Source organism: Tupaia chinensis, unplaced genomic scaffold (assembly GCF_000334495.1).
Source record: "Tupaia chinensis unplaced genomic scaffold, TupChi_1.0 Scaffold000407_4, whole genome shotgun sequence".
NCBI lineage: Eukaryota > Metazoa > Chordata > Mammalia > Scandentia > Tupaiidae > Tupaia > Tupaia belangeri.
Genome location: NW_006159912.1, coordinates 5,127,911 through 5,146,386, shown reverse-complemented (window position 1 = coordinate 5,146,386; position 18,476 = coordinate 5,127,911). Strand labels below are relative to the sequence as shown.

General features: G+C 38.1%; 1 protein-coding gene across 2 annotated transcripts in view; it reads right to left on the bottom strand.

The window, feature by feature from the left end:
- The window catches only part of BCAS3 (BCAS3 microtubule associated cell migration factor), a 341,361-nt gene that overhangs the window by 213,860 nt on the left and 109,025 nt on the right, over positions 1-18,476 (bottom strand). For both annotated transcript variants that reach the window (XM_006154459.3, XM_006154460.3), the window contains exon 9: positions 3,884-3,991. In XM_006154459.3, coding sequence (XP_006154521.1) covers positions 3,884-3,991 — 108 coding nt within the window. The remainder of the gene's footprint in view (positions 1-3,883; positions 3,992-18,476) is intronic.

The window sequence follows — 18,476 nt, the reverse complement described above, 5'->3', positions numbered from 1 at the left end:
ATTTCTGTTCTGTTCCTATAATAGAGTCTAATCATCTCACCTTCACATTGTATCAACTCAATGCCTTCTTAACATCATGGCAGAAAAGGTATTTCCATATGTAAATATTATTTATCACGGACTGAACTGCTCCTCCGTATATAATGTTCTGATATAAAATATCAAATAATGAAACACACAAAAAGGAAAATATGCACCATTGTTAAAAGTGAACTAAAATAAAGAAAGAGAGCCAGCCAGATCCAGGGGTATGCATTGCTAAGATACTGAGAACTGCAGACTGGGACCACAGTAGAGGCCTGATTTCCATTCCTACAGAGGTCCCACCTAAAGGAATCCAGCTGCTCTAACCTCTCTGCCACCTGCTGGCCCACCCTGTTGCCTTTTATGATCCATTCTGTGAAAAAGCTCACCTCACCACCACTTACTTCCACTTTATTCTAGTCAATGTGATTTATCAAGTCCAGCCCCTAATAAAAGTTGGAGAAATTAAATTATGCAGGGAGTATTAAACAACCTAAGAATAACTGTAAAGTTGTTGTTTAAGTCATTGTGTAAGTGATTAGATTATTGGCACTCCTCTCACCACAAAAAAATACACACACTCTCCCTTTCTGCCCTCTCAAAACCATTAAAAACCTCATTCCTTTATAGACCAGCATGGACTCTCGTTATCTATCTAAATCAGGTCCAGGTGCAGATGCGGATATAGCTGTTTAAGTACAACTCCTCTCAATCTGAAGACTGGGGGTTAAGGATAAGTTACTGTCCTCCCACGCCACACACAAGTACCAAAAGTATAATGGTAGGATATGCACAAAACAACTGCTAGCTTTAGGAATGGTGCATTTGGGGGTGTGAAGGTAAGGGAGTGGCCAATCTTCTGACAGTGCTATGACCTCATTTCAGTAAGGCTCACTTCATACCTTTGCTTTATTATATTTATTTATCTGGATAAACATTCCCTTTAAAATTGCCTGCCACACTACCAGAGTTTTCAAGGACAGGTGCTCCTATACACTTTCCAGCCCCTTCTGACTCCACAGAGATTCCAACTCCTAGGTCTCTGACAGTTGCCTGGCCCTGCTTCTAGAAGTGACCATGGTTTTTTAATATCTCTCTGTACAATTAAAATCTCACCATACTCTTCTTTCTTCCACACTATCTCTCTACTATGTCACCTCCTGTCACCTATAACATGACTTTCTTTTTAAGAGAAATTTTTGCTATAGGATGTGTGCGCTCACTGGAGAGACAGAAAATGAGAAATCACCCACCCACTCACACCACCCCACCCCCCGGGGTATAACCACGCCACAGTCCCTTCTCCTCCATTCTCCTTGTGGGATTTTGGGTACGCATGCACACGTGCCGGGCCTCAGTTTTAAGATACCAAGTCTGGCACTCAAAGCACAGTCAACCACATGGGAGTCCAGCAACTTGATCATGACGCCATCTGGTGGTCACTTGCATGGCTTCTTAACCAAGCTCTGCTGGTCTTAAATTTAAGATTTCAAGTTATTACAGTATTCTCTCTTTCGTAGATACTAATTAAACATGGCTACAAGTGATTTTGTGTACCGGGTTTTTGTTGATCCCTTTGCTTTGTAGAGAACAAGGGGCAATTCAGACACTGGTGCCAAAATTTATCTATGGGAAATCAGAAAATTTATTATTGTTATTTTGCTTTATTTATTTCTTCCCCAAGAGAGCCAGAGAAAGAGACACACACAGAGAGACAGAGAACAAGAGACAGGCACTGCCAACAGAGTTGTCATACTATAATCGACCTCCAGTCTTCCCCAACAGGAACATAAGCACATGGACACATGCTAAGATGTTCAAGGAGGTTCCGGGCTGTGAGCCCAGGACATTTCCCAGGTGAGTTGTATTAGCACTATCCCACCAGAAACTATTTTTATAACTCTTTTTATTATATACTTAAAGCCACACTACACATATATTATACTGTTAATTTTTGGGTGATATACAATTATAGTATAGAAATTCTATCTCCCTCTCTCCAGCAAACACACACACCCTATGGCAAAAATCTCTTGTCTATGGAACCGGCAGTGGTGTAATGGCTATGTCGTTGGACTCCCGTGTAGTCGACCGCAGTTTGAGTTTCAGACCCGGTGGCTTAAACTCACTCCGGGTGCATGTGCGTGCATACCCAAGATCCCGAGAGGAGAAAGGAGGAGAAGGAATTGTGGCGTGGCCATCCCCCCTTGGGAGGTGATTTCTCACTTTCTGTCTCTCTTTGTCTTTCTGGCAAGTGCACGTGCCCTCTACAATAAACCTCTCAAAAAAATAAGATAAAAAACCTCTTGGGGCCAGCAGTTAGTGTAATGGCTATGTCGTTGGACTCCCGTGTAGTCGACCACAGTTCGAGTTTCATACCCGGTGGCTTAAACTCTCTCCGGGTGCATGTGCGTGCATACCCAAGATCCCGAGAGGAGAAAGGAGGAGAAGGAATTGTGGCGTGGCCATCCCCCCTGGGGGGGTGATTTCTCACTTTCTGTCTCTCTCTCTCTCTCTCTCTGTCTGTCTCTGTATAGCAAAAAAAAACTCCAAAAAATAAAATAAAATAAATAAAAAACCTCTTTTATAAAAGGGGTCAGCAAGTGGAATAGTGGTTAAGGCACTGGACTCCCACATGGCCAAGTATGTCAAGTCCTGGACCAGGCAACTTGAAACTCATGACGGCATGTGTACATATATCCCCAAAATCCCAAGAGGAGACTAGTGGGGAAGGGACTGCAGTGAAGTCATCTCCTCACTTTTTCTCTCTCCGTCTTTGTATGTCTCTCTGATGAGTGTACATTTTTGCAAAAACCTCTCTAAAAAAAAAAAAAAAAAGTAAAATTTAAATCTAAATTGTTTCACTTAAATTTTTTAAAATAGCAGAAAATAAATCATTTACAATGTTTACTTTCTGATAAGATAGAAGATTTATACTTTGTATCTAAAACTTTGATCAAGACATTTGTTGGGCTCACTCTGTGATCTGATGATTAAGGTAAACCAATCCCAATGATCAACCCCACAGATCAAGACCTGGACCCAGCAGCTTCAGAAATATACCAGGCTCATGTGTGTACATGCCCAAAATCTCAATAGGACGTTGAAATTCCCCATGGGGGATGCTTTCTCCCTCTCCCTCCATCACATACATGAGCCTTCTGGCAAACTTTTTAAAAAAACTTTTAAAAGGCAGTAACCATCTTAGTTAGGGTTTTTATTTTTCCCAGAAATAAAAATGCCGAGTAAAGGAAGATTCCTAAAGTTTCTTTTCCACAATGCTCTGTAGTTAATGTGCCATTATCACTAGAGGTCAGGTAAAAATTCAACCTAGAGCTGAATATTTTTCCAGTGATTTTAATTAAATAAATTTTAAAGGAGAAAAATCTATTTAGTCCTGGTATATGGAATAAAACAAAAAAATACTAAAGCTTTGTTTACATTTCAAAAACACATTTTTCAAAATTTTGGTGATTCTTCACAGCAGAATTATATTTTACATTATAAACCTATGAACACATAGAAGCATACGCATTATATATATAAATAAGTTATGCATATAAAAAAATTTTCAGAATACCTAAACATTGTTTGCCTATGTATTTTCTATTAATTTCCATTTTGTTTTTGAAATGTTGGTTATATCCCACTGTACAAAATCCATAATTCCCTAATGAATTATGAACTGAAGTTTAAAAATAGTCATCAAGAAATCTTGGGCTGTTCCACTGGACAAATTTCAAAAGTTTTTTCTCATTTTTTTCTTTTTTAATAAATTTAATTTAGTCAATGAAATTGTTAGAGCTCTCCATGCCTAGGAGGTGTATTACATTATATAAGAAACATTAAAAAGGCTTACCGCTTGTTGCAGTGGAGATCATAAATAGGTGTCTTAAACTGAATGGACTTCACCATCTCCCCAGTACGAAGTGAATATAGATCCACACAGCAGTAAGGTGGACTTGTGCTAAAAGAAGAAAACAGGCCATTATCTTTAAAAGATGGAAAAGCTAGTAAATTCTACATTTGCTTATTAACATAACTTTAAAGCCCCCTCCTCTTTTTTGTAGTTTTTTGTTTTTTGTTTCTATGGTGAGTTTTTGGCTATAGTGCTTGGGCACTCACCAGAGAGACACAGAGAAGAGGGAAGGAAGTAAAAATTCATACCCCAGAGGAAATAGCCACATCACAATCCCTTCTCCTCAGTTCTCCTTGGAAACCTGGGCATACACACACAAGAACACACACCCAGTGTGATTTTCAAGCCACCAGGTCCGGGATCGAACTACAGAGTCAGTCACCTGGGATCCAGCTGCCTTAACCTCTGCACCACCTCCTAGTCCTTGAAGTCCATATTAACATGGTATAAGTAAACTGATTCAAACCTTGCATTCAGTTTATCTTAGCAATACAAAATTGGGGGATGGATAAAAATAGTGTAATTTACCAAATTCATAGCATACAAAAGAAAAATGCTAAGATTATTTCTATAGATGTAGGAAGCATCTGATAAATTTAAAACTCTTTCATGATAAGAAGTACTTTATAATCTTATAGAGGGCACTAACTTTAAAATTAAGAAATAAATTTGCTAGGCAAAAACTTCTTAAATAAGATCCCCAAAGTAGATAAGTGGGATTACATCAGACTAAGAACTTTTTGCATGGCGAAAGACACAGAAATTAGTGAGAATCACAGCCCTCAGAATGGGAAAATATTTTTGTAAACTATGCGTCAGATAAGGGACTGATAACCAGAATACACGAGGAACTCAAGCAGCCTTTCTGAAAAAAGATGATCAACCCTATTAAAAGACGGGAGAATGAGTTGGAAAAACCACTCTCAGGATGACATACGAATAGCCAAAATGCATATGAAAAAATGCTCAACATTCCTCACTGTAAGGGAAATGCAGATCAAAACAACTAGATACAACCTAACCCCAGTCAGAATGACTAAGAATAAAAAAAAAAATGACGGGGACCATGGTGGTTAACGAACTGGACACTCCCATATGGCCAACCACGGTTTGGGTCCCCGACCTGGTGGCTTGCTTTCTCACTTTTTCTCTCTCTCTGGTCAAATTAAAATAAAGAGTAAATAAGATTTAAAAAATTATAAGTACTGGTGAGGGTGTGGTGAAAGGGGAACTCTCGTACACTGCTGTTGGGAATGTAAATTGGTCCATCCACTGTGGATAACAATTTGGAGATTCCTCAAAAATCTACAAATAGAACTTCCATATGACCCAACAATCCTACTCCTTGGTATCTACCCAAAGGATAGAAGAATTCTTCATAGGAAAAGTACTTGCACAGCGATATTTATTGCGGTATTCACAATTGCTAAGATATGGAACCAACCCATATGCCCACAAACAGATGAATGGATTAAAAAACTGTGGCACATATACTCTATGGAACACTACTCAGCCATAAAAAATAACAAGACCCTGGCTTTTGACAGAGTGGATAAATATGGAAGATTTACTGCAGAGGGAAGCAAGCCAGGCTATGAAGGAGAGACACTGTATGTCCCCACTTAATATGTACCAATTTTCCACATTCTATGACCAAAACTGAATAACTATAGGATATAGAAGCACAGAAAATGGTTGTGAATATCAGATATAGTGTGGGAAAAGCATGGGTGAAGGAATAGAGTCTGAGGAAGGACATTAATGAGAAAAATGTAAAGGCAAAAAACATTAACAAGACAAAGAAATGGGGTATTATCTTTTTAAGATAACTTACAGTATAGTCAACTGGACTGTGAAGAAATGTAAACATGTTGGAATATTTACTTTACAAACTAAATGAAGTGACTGAATGTATATAAGAACTTGAAATAAAATAAAATAAAAAATAAAATAAAATAGCAAACATCATATGTAATTATAAAATTCTTAAAGCTTTGACCATAATATAGAGAAGTAGATATGAATACTTTTTTTTTTTTTTTGGAAAGGTTTTTTCACAAGGGGGCTGGTGTTCCCCCCAGAAAGACAGAGAGAGACAGAGAGACAGAAAGTGAGAAATCACCCCCAGGGGGAATGGTCACACTGCAATCCCTTCTCCTCTATTCTCCTCTTGGGAACTTGGGCACGCACGCACGCATGCACATACACCTGGCATGAGTTTAAGCCAGCAGGTTCAGGACTTGAACCATAGTCAACTACATGGGAGTCCAGCGACATAGCCATTATGCTAACTGCTGGTCCCATGAATGCTTATTATCACTACTTCTACACACAGTATAGGTCTTATGCATAAGCTGAGAAAAGCGATTATTGCAAGATCAAACAAACAAACAAAAAACTCATTCTTTGCTGAGGCCTGATTATATAAGTACAAAGCCTGAAAAATTCTCTAAGTCGATACAGTGAAAGCTTCACAAAAATGATACCTCAGTCTGAAATATATATAAAAATGCCAAAGTATATATGGTAAAAAAAAGTAGAGAACGTAAGCAAGCTAAAACACAATAAAGGTACAATCAGAGAACTGATAAAAATACAAAAGAAAAATGAACTAACATGAATAAGTAATAAGAAAAATTTGGGGAGAGGTTTATTGGGTTTGTTATTTTTTTTAAATTTTGCTATAGGGTGCATGTGCTTGCCAGACAGACAAACAGAGAGACAGAAAGTGAGAAATCACCCCACAGGGGAGATGCCACGCCACAGTTCCTTCTCTTCTGTTCTCCTCTAGAGATCTTGGGCATGCATGCACATGCACCTGGTGTGAGTTTTAAGCCACCACGTCCGGGATTCGAACCACGGTCAACTACATGGAGTCCAGTGACATAGCCATTACACTAACTGCTGTTTCCAATAATAAGAAAAACATAAAACCTAAGTCTATGAATATATCATGAAATTAGTAATTCTAGTCAAAATAGTAAAAAACCCAACTGCTGGTCCCCCCATCTCTGCTTTTTATCTCTCTGCTTTTACCCATTTTGGTTACTTAATAAATATGGCTTCATATAATATTTGACCTTTGATGTCTGATCTCTTTCAGCTAGCATAATGTTTTTGAGGATCATCCACATTGTAACCTGTGTCAGTACTTCATTCCTTTTTATGGCTGAATAATAAAATATTTATGTATATACTGCATTTTGTTTATCCATTCATCTGTTGAGAGACATGTGGGAACCTCTACTTTGTGGTTTTCATAAATAAAGCTGCTATGAACATTCATTCACAAGTCTTTGTTTGGACATCTGCTTTCATTTCTATTGGGCATATGCCTAGGAGGAGAATCTCTGTGTCTCAAAGTAATTTTTTGTTTATCTATTTGAAGCAGCAAGCTATTTTCTGTAGGACCTGTATGCACTCTGATCCAGAGTTCAAATGTCTTTACATCCTCACCAACATATTTTCTCATTTTTTTTTTATATTACAACAAACCTAATGGGTGTGAAATTATATCTCACGGTGGTATTCATTTACATCATTCTAATCACTAATGTCATTGAATATATTTTTATATGCTTGTTGGCTATTCGTTTATCTACTTTAGAGAACTGTGTATTGACGTTCCTTACCTATTTTTCATTCATTTCTTGTTTCTGAAATAGAAAGATTCTCAGTGTATTCTAAAGCTACTGGGTTGTCAGAAAAGTCATGATGTATTTTTTTCTGTTTTTCTATGCAAAAATGCATCATGACTTTTCTGAGAACCTAACAGATTATTACTTGATATATTATTTACAATTATTATCTTACATTTTCTGGCTGTTTATTTTCTCTGTTTAAAAAAGTTTACTTACTTATTCTGTAAGTGAGAGACCAAAACAGCACCTACTCCCAATAGGGCTTTGATGCCATGATCCACCCCAGTGTTAGCCAGCCCAGATCATGGGCACGTGTGTGCATTTTCCATTCACTTTCTGAACATCCCACTTGTGTACATTTAAGATAAACACCATTAATTTATCATTTTATTTTAACTTTTTTTTACCAGAAAGATTTTTACTGTAGAACATGTGTGTTTGCTAGAGACAGACAAAAAGCAAGAAATCTCCCCCACCCGAGGGGGGTTGGCCATGCCGCAATCCCTTCTCCTCCATTCTTTCTTGGAATCTTGGGCACGCACAAATGCGTGCTTGGCATGAGTTTTAAGCCACTGGTTCAGGACTCAAATGACATTGACTACATGGGAGTCCAGTGATGTAACCATTACACCATCTATTGATCCCATCTTTTTATTATTTTAATTTGCCAGAATGTACTTGCACTTTCCAGAAAGAGACAGAGAGAGCAGAGAAATAAAGCACCTCGAATGGGGTGTGGTCATGCTGCAATTTTTCTCCATTTTCCAATCCTGTCGAGATTTTGGATATGCACACACATGTACCTGGTATGTTTTTCAAGCTGCTGGCTCAGGAATTTGAACCTCATGGCCATGCAGATCCCTTAGCCATGGCATTGGCCAACTTATTTCCTGCTGGCCCTAAAAGGCTTATAATTAACTTATATTTAGGTCATTGGAACATTTTGAATTGACAAATAGAGGTCTACTTCATTTTTTTTGCATGTGGATATTTAGTGTCCCTGCTAATATATTGAAATGACTGTTCTTTCTCTATTGAATGAACTTGGTACTTTTTTCTTTTTCTTTTTTTTTAAAGCATTTTTTTTTTAAATTTTGTTTTCTGGAGTTTTTTGGTATAGGGCGTCTGTGCTCACCAGGAAGACAGAGAGAGACAGAGAGACAGAAAGCAATAAATCACTCCCTAAGGGGGGATGACCACGCTGCAATCCCTTCTCCTCCATTCTCCTCTCAGGATCTTAGGCATGCATGCACACGCGCCCAGTGTGAGTTTAAGCCACCGGGTCCGGGACTCAAACTGCAGTTGACTACATGGGAGTCCAGCAACATAGCCGTTACGCTAACTGCTGGTCCTTATTTTTTAATATTTCACCAGAGATAGATAAAGAGAAAGGGAGAAATCAAGCCACCAGGTCTGGAACTCGAAACATGATCAGCCATGTGGGAATCCAGTGCCCCTAACCACCATGCCACCCAATGGGCTTATTTCTGGACTTTGAATTCTATTCCCTTGGCCTGTATGCTAAATATCAGTATCATGCCAGTATCTGAAAAGTTTTGTTGTAAAGTTTTTAATTCAGAAAATATGAGTTCTTGAACTTTGTTCTTTTCCAATATTGTTCTGGCTGTTTGGTTGCTCTTGTAATTCTATTTGATTTTAGGCTTGACATTTTCATTTCTGTGAAACAAGCTGTTGGGATTTTGGTAGAGCTTGTATTGCTATTATAAATGAAACTGTCTTAATTCTTCTTTTGGATTGTTCATTGCTGGGTTTTGTGTGTTGATGCACCCTGCAACTTTTTCAATTCATCAGTGCTCATGCTCTTTTTGATTCTTTGGCATTTTCTATATTAAGATCATGTTACTATGAATAGAAATAATTTTACTTCTCTCCAATTTGGATGCCTGTTATTTATTTCTATTGCCTAGTTGCTTTGTTTAGCTCTTTTAGTATGGTACTGAAGAGCAGTAGGCATCCTTGATAGTAAGCATTCTTGTATTGTTTCCAATCTTAGGGAGAAAGCTTTCAGTCATTTATCATTGAGTCTGATAGCTATGGGTTTTTCATGAGCCCTTTATCATGTTTATAATGTCCCTTCTATTTCTAGTTTCCTTTGTGTTTTATTATAACAGAATGCTAAATTTTGGCAAATGCTTTTTTCTGCCATCAGTTAAGATGATCATGTAGGTTTTTGTTCCCCCTCATCTATTAATGTGGTGTATTACATTGATTGATATTATTTTGAACCATTTGCATTCCTGGGATAAATCCCACTTGGTCATGGTGTATAATCCTTTTAATATGCTATTGTATTTAGTTTGTTAATCTCTGTGGAGGATTTTTCCATTTTATTTATAAAGGATATTAGTCTGCAGTTTTCATTTCTTGTGGTATGTTCTTGTCACTTTTGCTATCAAGGTAATGCTGGCTTCATAGGATGAATTAGAAAATGTGCCTCAACTTCAATATGTTGGAATAGTTTGAAACAATTTCATATTGATTCTCTTTTAACTCTTTGGTAGAATTTATTAGTGTTATGACTAGTCCTAGATGTTTCCTTATTGGAAGATTTCTTAATACTAATTCAATATCTTTATACATCTGTCTAGATTTTCTATTTCTTTTTTTTTTTTTTTTGAGAGATTTTCACTGTAGGGCGCATGTGCTTGCCAGACAGACAGAGAGAGACATAGAGACAGAAAGCGAGAAATCACCCCCCAGGGGGATGGTCACGCCGCAATCCCTTCTCCTCTATTCTCCTCTCGGGATCTTGGGCACGCACGCACACGTGCCCAGCGTGAGTTTTAAGCCACCGGGTCCGGGACATGAACCGTGGTTAACTACGTGGGAGTCCAGCAACATAGCCATTACGCTAACTGCTGGTTCCCATAGATTTTCTATTTCTTTTTAATTCATTTTGGCAACTTGCATTTTTCTTAAAAAATTTTCCATTTCACTTGTGTTGTCTAATTTACTGATATAAATTGTTAAGTGTGTGTGTGTATGTGTGTGTGTGTTTAATGACAGAGGAAGAGAGTGTGGAAGGGGATTGGGCATGGACAGGTGCAACTTTGACAGGGTTTCACTATGTTGCAATCCTGCCTCAGTCTCTTAGTTAGTCAGACACAGGGACATCCCACTGTGCCTGGTCTGTTTAGGATGGGTTGGGAACCAAACTTGGGCCTCTCATGAGGTCGCAGTCACTGTAATGGTACCCCTTATGCTTGTGCCACCGTGGCTCAATCTGTTAATAGTATTTTTAAATTTTTCTGTAAGTTTATTTATTTCATACATGAGAGTAACAGTCAAAGAGACGGGGACCCTCACCAGGGTGCCTACACTGTCTACCACACCTAACCTCAGCTGGTTCAGATCATGGGCACATGTACACCTGCTGTGCTCAAGGAGGTCCTGGAATGGGATGTGAGTGCATTACCTTCCTCACGTGGTTTCAGTTTTGTTATTACTCTGCCTCTCCCTAGCCCTTCTTGTCATTATCTTAAGTGACAGAGTCTTAACTATGTTACATAGAACAGTCTCAAATTGTGATGCTCTTGTCTCAGCCCCGGGTGCCTGAGATTACAGGAGTGTGCCTGGGTCCAGCTAAAGCAGAAGGTGCTGGAGGGGAAGAATAAGCCTACAGCATCCAATATTTCGAGGCAGTCTCCCATCCAAGCAATAGCCAGGCCTGACCCTATTTAGCATTTGAGAAGAGGTGAGATCATGCACGTTTAGGATGGTATGACCATAGACCTGGCTCTTCTTTTTTCTTTTTCTTTCTTTCTTCTGTAAACTTCACATCTGCATTCATTATGGAACTTGTGTGTGTGCATGAAAGAAAGAGAGACTCCCCCTGCTGGTTTGATCACAACATCCCCCCCCTTCAGTTTTCTAGTCCCATTAGATCTTGGGCACTTGAATAGGAAAAAATAGGGGCCAGCAGGTGCCGTGGTGGTTAAGGGTGCTGGATTCCCACGTGGCTGACCACGATTTAAGTCCCAGACCTGGTGGCTTAATTTCTCACGTTCTCTCTCTCTTTCTCTGGTCAAATAAAATAAAAATAATAATAATAAATGAAGTTAAATAAAATCATTCTTTTACAAAAATTCATGCATAAGTTTTTCACAGTACTCACTTTCCATGAACCTTTTGAAGCTCCTGCTCATATTTAGACTCATACAGTTTGTAGCCTATTCTAACTGATGTCTTTCATTTAACAATACACATTTAAGATACCTCTGCTTCTTACTGTGGCTTCATGGCTCATTTCTTCCCTTCCCCTACCTTCCTTTCTTTATTTTGTCAGAGGGCACAGATGCTTACCAGAGTGAAATAGAGAAAGAAAGAAATCAAGAAAGCATTATCATGGGACATGAACATGCTACAGCTTCTTCTCCTCCATTTTCTATCCTTTCAGGATTTTTGGACAAATATGCACAAGTGCCTGGCATGTTTTTCTTTTTCTTCTTTAGAGAGCTTTTGTTTTTGTTTTTGCGATAGGGCATGTGTGCTGGACTGGGAAACAGAAAGTGAGAAATCACCCCCCTGGTGGGGGGGAGGGACCACACCGCAATCTCTTCTCCTCCATTCTCCTCTTGGGATTTTGGGCACAAACACACATGTTCCGTCCATCGACATAACCATTACACCATCTGCTGGTCCCCCTGGCATGTTTTTCAAGCTGCTAGATCTGGGACTTGAACATTGTGGTTGTGGGATCCAGCTGGCTTAACCACCAGCTCCAAATGGCTTGTTTCTTATTGCTAAATAATATTTTTATATATATATGTGTATATATATATATATATACACACACATATGTGTAAAATGAATTTGCTGAAGAGAGAGATAGTGAGAAGGGAAGTGAGAAATCAACCCCAGGGGGATGGCCACGCTGCAGTCCCTTCTCCATTCTCCTCCTGGGATCTTGGGCATGCACACACACGTGCCTGGTATGACTTTCAAGTTACTATGTCCAGGACTTAAACTGCAAGTGGGAGTCCAGTGATGTAACTGCTCGGTCTTCCTTTGACCCGATGAACAGTATTTTATTAGCAACAAAATTTAGGTGTAACACAAGCAATCTATTAGGTCATCAGGAAAATACTGATGTATTTTTCTGTGCAAAAATGCATCATGACTTTCCTAACAACCCAACATATGTAGAATATAGAACACAGATCAATATAGAATATAGATATGTGAAAACAAAAACGATATAATAGGGATGCCATATACATGAATGGGTAGGCTTGATACAGTCATTCCTTCCCACCATGATCTATACAGTTAGTACAATCGCTGTCTCAATACTAGCAAATTATTCTGTGGATATGTATCAACTAATTCTAAAGTTTATATAGAATGGCAAAACTCATGAACCATAACATAGGAGAAAACCTAGGTGACCCTCGGTTTGGTGATGACCTCTTAAAACTACACCAAAAGTACAATCCATAAAAGAAAAAGTTGATAAGTGGGTCTTTATTAAAATTAGGAACTGCTCAGCCTGGTCCTGTAGCCTAATGGGTAAGGGAGTTAAATCCCTTATGGATGACTACATGGTTCAAATATTGATCCTTGTGGCTTGAAAAACACACCAGGTACATGTATATGCATGTCCCAAACTACAGCAGGATTGAGAGATGGAGGAGAATGCTTTGCTGCGTGACCTCCGTACTACTGGGGAATGCTTTCTCTGCCTCCCCCAACCACCCTTGAAAGCTCTCATGCCCTCTGTCAATGACAAAAAAAAAAAACGTTTAAACAATCAAAAATGAAGAACTGCTTGGGACCAGCAGATGGCATAATGTTTATGTCGCTGGACTCCCACATGGTTGACTGTGATTTGAGTTTCAGAACTGGCAGCTTCAAACTCATGCTGGGCACATGTGCATGCATGCCAAAAATCCCAAGAGGAGACTGGAGGAGAAAGGATTATGGCATGCTCATCACCCCAGGGAGTGATTTCTCACTTTCTGTCTCTCTGTCTTTCTCTGTGTCTCTGGTAAACACATGCACATGTGCATGCATGCCCAAAATCCTGAAAGGAGGGAGAGATGGAGAAAGATTTGTGGCTTGACCATTCTCCACGAGGGTGTGCTTTTTCCTTTCCCGCTATCTTTCTGGCAAGTGCATCTGTCTTCTGGTAGAAAAACAAACAAACAAACCTGAAAACAACCAAATATCCTTCAGTAGGTGAGTAGATTAACAAATTGATATATTCACAAAATGGAAATTAGTCTCATTGATTTTAAGTGAGATATCTTGTTATCTCCTCTTACCTTCTCAGTCTGGTTGTTTGTGTGATAGTTGCAAGTGTAACTTTAACCTATTAAAGTGTTGTTCAGGTAACTATTCAAATATTTTTCCTTTTAAGTTATCAAGTGTAAATATTTTATAGTTTATAATTGTGTTATTTAACCATTTTGTTTTTAATACATGAAGCAGTTTTTAAAAATTCACTTAAGTAGTTACAATCGGGGGCTAGCTAATGACCCAAAAAGGTAGGTTCTGTGTTTGGGTTCACAGACGTCCTTGAGTGTACTAGACCCACATGTGCTTGTTATCCGGGGCTGGCTGTAGCTGAGGGTGGATCATGGCACTGAGACACTGAGGGTCCTGTCTCTCTTTTTATGTCTGTTTCTCTCATTCATGGAAGAAATAAATAAACTTAAAAAGTATTTATAATCAAACCTCTTCACTGAAATTAACGAACTGTGTAAATTGCATACTTCCCTCTCTCTCTCTCTCTCTCTCTTTTTTTTTTTTTGCTACAGTGTGCTTGTGCTCACTGGAGAGACAGAAAGTGAAAATCATCCCCAGGGGGAATGGCCATGCTGCAATTCCTTCTCCTCCATTCTCCTCTCGGGATTTTGGGCACACACACACACACGCCCAGTTTATGTGTTCAAGCCACCAGGTCTGGGGCTCGAACCACAGTCAACTACTTGCAAGTCCAGCAATGTAACCACTATGCCATCTACTGGTCCCAGTAAATTCCATACCTTTGACTGTTGTAATATATTCTCTTAAAGAATTATTTTATTTAACTTTATTTATTTGTTTGTTTGTTTGTTTTAATTTGACAAGAGAGGGACGGGGCGGGCGGGGGGAGTGAGAAAGCAAGGTGCCAGATCCGGGACTTGAACTGCTATGGGCAATGTGGGAGTCCAGTGCCCTTAACCACCATGCCACCTGCCAGCTACTGACTATTATAATATATTTAAATGAGAACTTTTTCTTCTTTGATAAAATATTTTCTTTAATTTAACTTTATTTAGTTATTTATTTAAATTTGATCAGAGAGGGACAAAGTGTGAATGAGAGAGAGGGGAAACGTAAGGAAGCAAGCCACCAGGCTCAGGACTCAAACCATGGTCGGCCGCGTGTGAGTCCAGAGCCCACAACCACCATGCCACCTGCCAACCCCTTCCTTAAAAAACTCTTAATAACTTCCTTTATGGCTACAGCTCAGATTTCATGGTAGGTTAACAGATTTTCCTGATAAATCTTTAATACACATGCTAAGTAACTCTCTAGAAAAAACAAGTTACTTAGGTAAGGAAAAGATCAGGTAAGGAGAATTCTCATTCTTTTCTAATTTATATTTATGATGTAAAGTATAAAATTCCTCTATGTATTTTGATATTTATGTATTGAAAGACACAGGTGCCTGGGTACAGTTTAGAAGTTTTTTAAAGGTCCATTTAATAATAAATTGTAAGTGACCAGCAAATGGTATAACGGTTACATTGCTGGACTCGCACATGGTCAGCCACAGTTCGATTCCTGGACACAGTGGCTTGAAACTCATGCCAGGCATGTGTACACATGTGTCAAAAATCCCAAGAGGAGAAAAGAATTATGTGTGACCATCCCCCCTGGGGGGTGATTTCTCACCATCTGTCTCTCTTTCTCTCTCTCTGGAAAGTGTGCATGCCCTATTGCAAATCTCTCTCTCAAAAATAAATAAATAAATAAAATAAATTGTTTAATTTCTGCCTTTTCTATAATTTCTGGTGTTTCCTTACAGTAGATTCCATTACATGTGAAACTTGGCTCTCAAAATTTCTATTAGGAACTTTCTCTCCTTTTAACTAATAAGGTTTACTTTTAATGTGAAGCCATAGTTCTTAGTTTAAATTTCACACACAAACCATTAAGAATCTTAAGCTATATAAGCTCTATAGAAATCAGATAAAGACTGTATTCTTTATGCAGCATGCTTGTGGCACTGTTTTCTGCACCATTTGCATGCTGTGTAATAGGGTAGAAAGTACAAGCTTGTTTCGTGCTTATATGTTTCAGTATAACATGTTACGGGGCATGCATGCTGATTATTTTATAGAAAGCTTTCTCATCAGTCTGCCCATGAGGAAAATTAAAATTGTCTTGCCACAGTCCATGGAAATGGACAAGGCTTTTGAAAAGAGAAAACTAGAGAACAAAAGGATATGTCGGGCATGCACACAACTGTGCTATTGGCAGGAAGTGCCCTGACTCCTTTATGAATGTGTGAATTTGGGAAAGCTCTTATTTTAAAGAATTTATTGGTCTTTAAATGAGAGAGTTTTTCCTTATATGTTTCAGTAGAGTTTCTAAGTCTGCCAAATCTTGTTTACATAGTTATAAACTTAGCCTCATACCATTGTTTTGTCTATTTAAACTTTTTGCAGGAAGAATCTCAGTTGTGAGATTGCACTGATGATGCCAGAGAAGTGATCACAAATTTTAGAACCCAGTGTGTTGTAGCCATAATGAGCGCCTAATTGAAGGTGACAAGCTGTTTCTCTCCCTAGTTGGTCAGGCAAAATGTCAGATTTTACTCATGACTAACTCGTTCCTTAGCAGTAGAAGACTATTGGTTGGGAACACAAGGAAGAGAATTTTTGCCTTGCGTCAGTTTTAGATATTGAAGTTCAGGCTTTTACAAGCTGCTCCCCCACCTGTAGTTGTTCTCTTTGTATGCAGCTGTATCACTACCACCATAATAATGATACTGCAAGACTCCTGTCACCCCAAAACGTTTCTCACGTCACTTTGCACTCTCTTCCTTTCCTTTGTCCTTGTTCTCTGACAACCTCCTATTATTATAATGTGAGGGTATTTTTAAAAGCTCATGGAAAAGTTGAATGAAAGAATTAGTTTATTTTTGTGCACAAATTGGAGTAATGTACACATTTTTTTAATATATCATATGCATTTTCAATGAAACATTTGGAAGACCCTAGGTAACTTGTCACTGTCTTCAAAAAGGACTGCTATGATTTTTATTATTATTATTATTGAATATGTTAATCAGTTTGGGGAGATTTGTCATTTTAAGAATAGTATCTCTATCAGGGCCAGCAGGTGGCGTGGTGGCTAAGGCGCTGGACACCCACATCTGTGTCTACAAGGAACGAGTGGCTTGCTTTCTTGCTTTCTCTGTCTCTCTCTGGTCAAATTTAAAAAATAATAATGATGAATATAATTAAATAAAAGATCACTTAAAAGAAAAAAAGAATATTATCTTTACCAATCCACAATGTGGTATTTATCATTATTTACTGGTTATTTAGGACTTTGATTTCTTTTGACTACATTTTGTAGTTTTCAGCATACATATTTAATATGTATTTTGTTAGACTCAAATGAAAATATTTCATATTCTCACCCTTTTATAAATGATACTTGCAGTTTTGAACTACTTGTTTCTATACAAGAATGTGTATACAGATTTCAAATTTAGCAATATAAATTCCACTAGTTCTAGTAGCTTTTCAAGAGATTATTTGAGATTTTCTATGTAGATAATATTGTCCATGAAGAGGGATGGCTTTATGTCTGCCCTTACAATCTGGATGTATTAAATTTCTTCATCTTTATTGCAATTGGTTGCAGCCTTCTGTACAATGCTGAATACTAGTCACAAAAGCAGGCAACTTTGCCTTTTCCCTGATTTTTCAGGGGAAGTATTATTCTTACACTTCTAGAGTTTTTTCTTTTTCTATAGTTGGTTTTTATCAGGTTGGAAGGAGTTCTCTTCCTACTGTATTTTGCTGAATCATTTATATCATGAAAGTGTGTTGCATTTTTTGTCCTAATTTCATGTAATATTTGTATCTTCTGATATGGTAATGATAATAGTAATTTCTTCCCTTTTTACTATTAATATGATGAATTACATTAATTGATACTTTGTAATAAACAAATCTTGCCTAAAATCCCAAAAGGATGGAGAATTGGAGGAGGATACACTCCATCTGGTTTTGCATTGCTGGATTTTATTTGGTAATATTTTGTTAAGGAGGTTGAGTTGTATGAGAAATATAGATTTGTAAGTTTATTGTTTCTTTTCTTGCAAGTTAATTCAAGAATTAATTAATTTGCTATTGTTGGTCGTAAAATAAGCTTCTGCCTTCTGAAAGATTTTGCGTATGATAGGTGCAATTTTTTGTTTAAATGATTGATTAAATTTATAAATGAAGGCATTTTTGGAGGATATCTTTTTGAGAAGTTATGAATTAAATTTCTTTTCTTTTCTTGTCTTTCTTTTAGAGAGATATTTTTGCAACAGGGCATGTATGCTTGCCAGACAGACAGAGAGACAGAAATCGAGAAATCACCCCCCCGGGGGTTGGCCACACTGCAATCTCTTCTCATCTATTTTCCTCTTGGGATCTTGTTTATGCACACACATGTACCTGGCATGAGTTTCACGCGGCTGGGTCCAGAACTTGAACCTCATTCAACTATGTGGGAGTTCAGCAATGTAACCATTATGCCATCTGATGTTTTCCTTAATTTCTTTTATAGATATCAGGCTATTCGGGTGATCTGCTTCTTTTCTTTTAAAGAATTAATTTCTTTAACTTTATTTATTTACTGATTTTAATTTGACCAGAGAG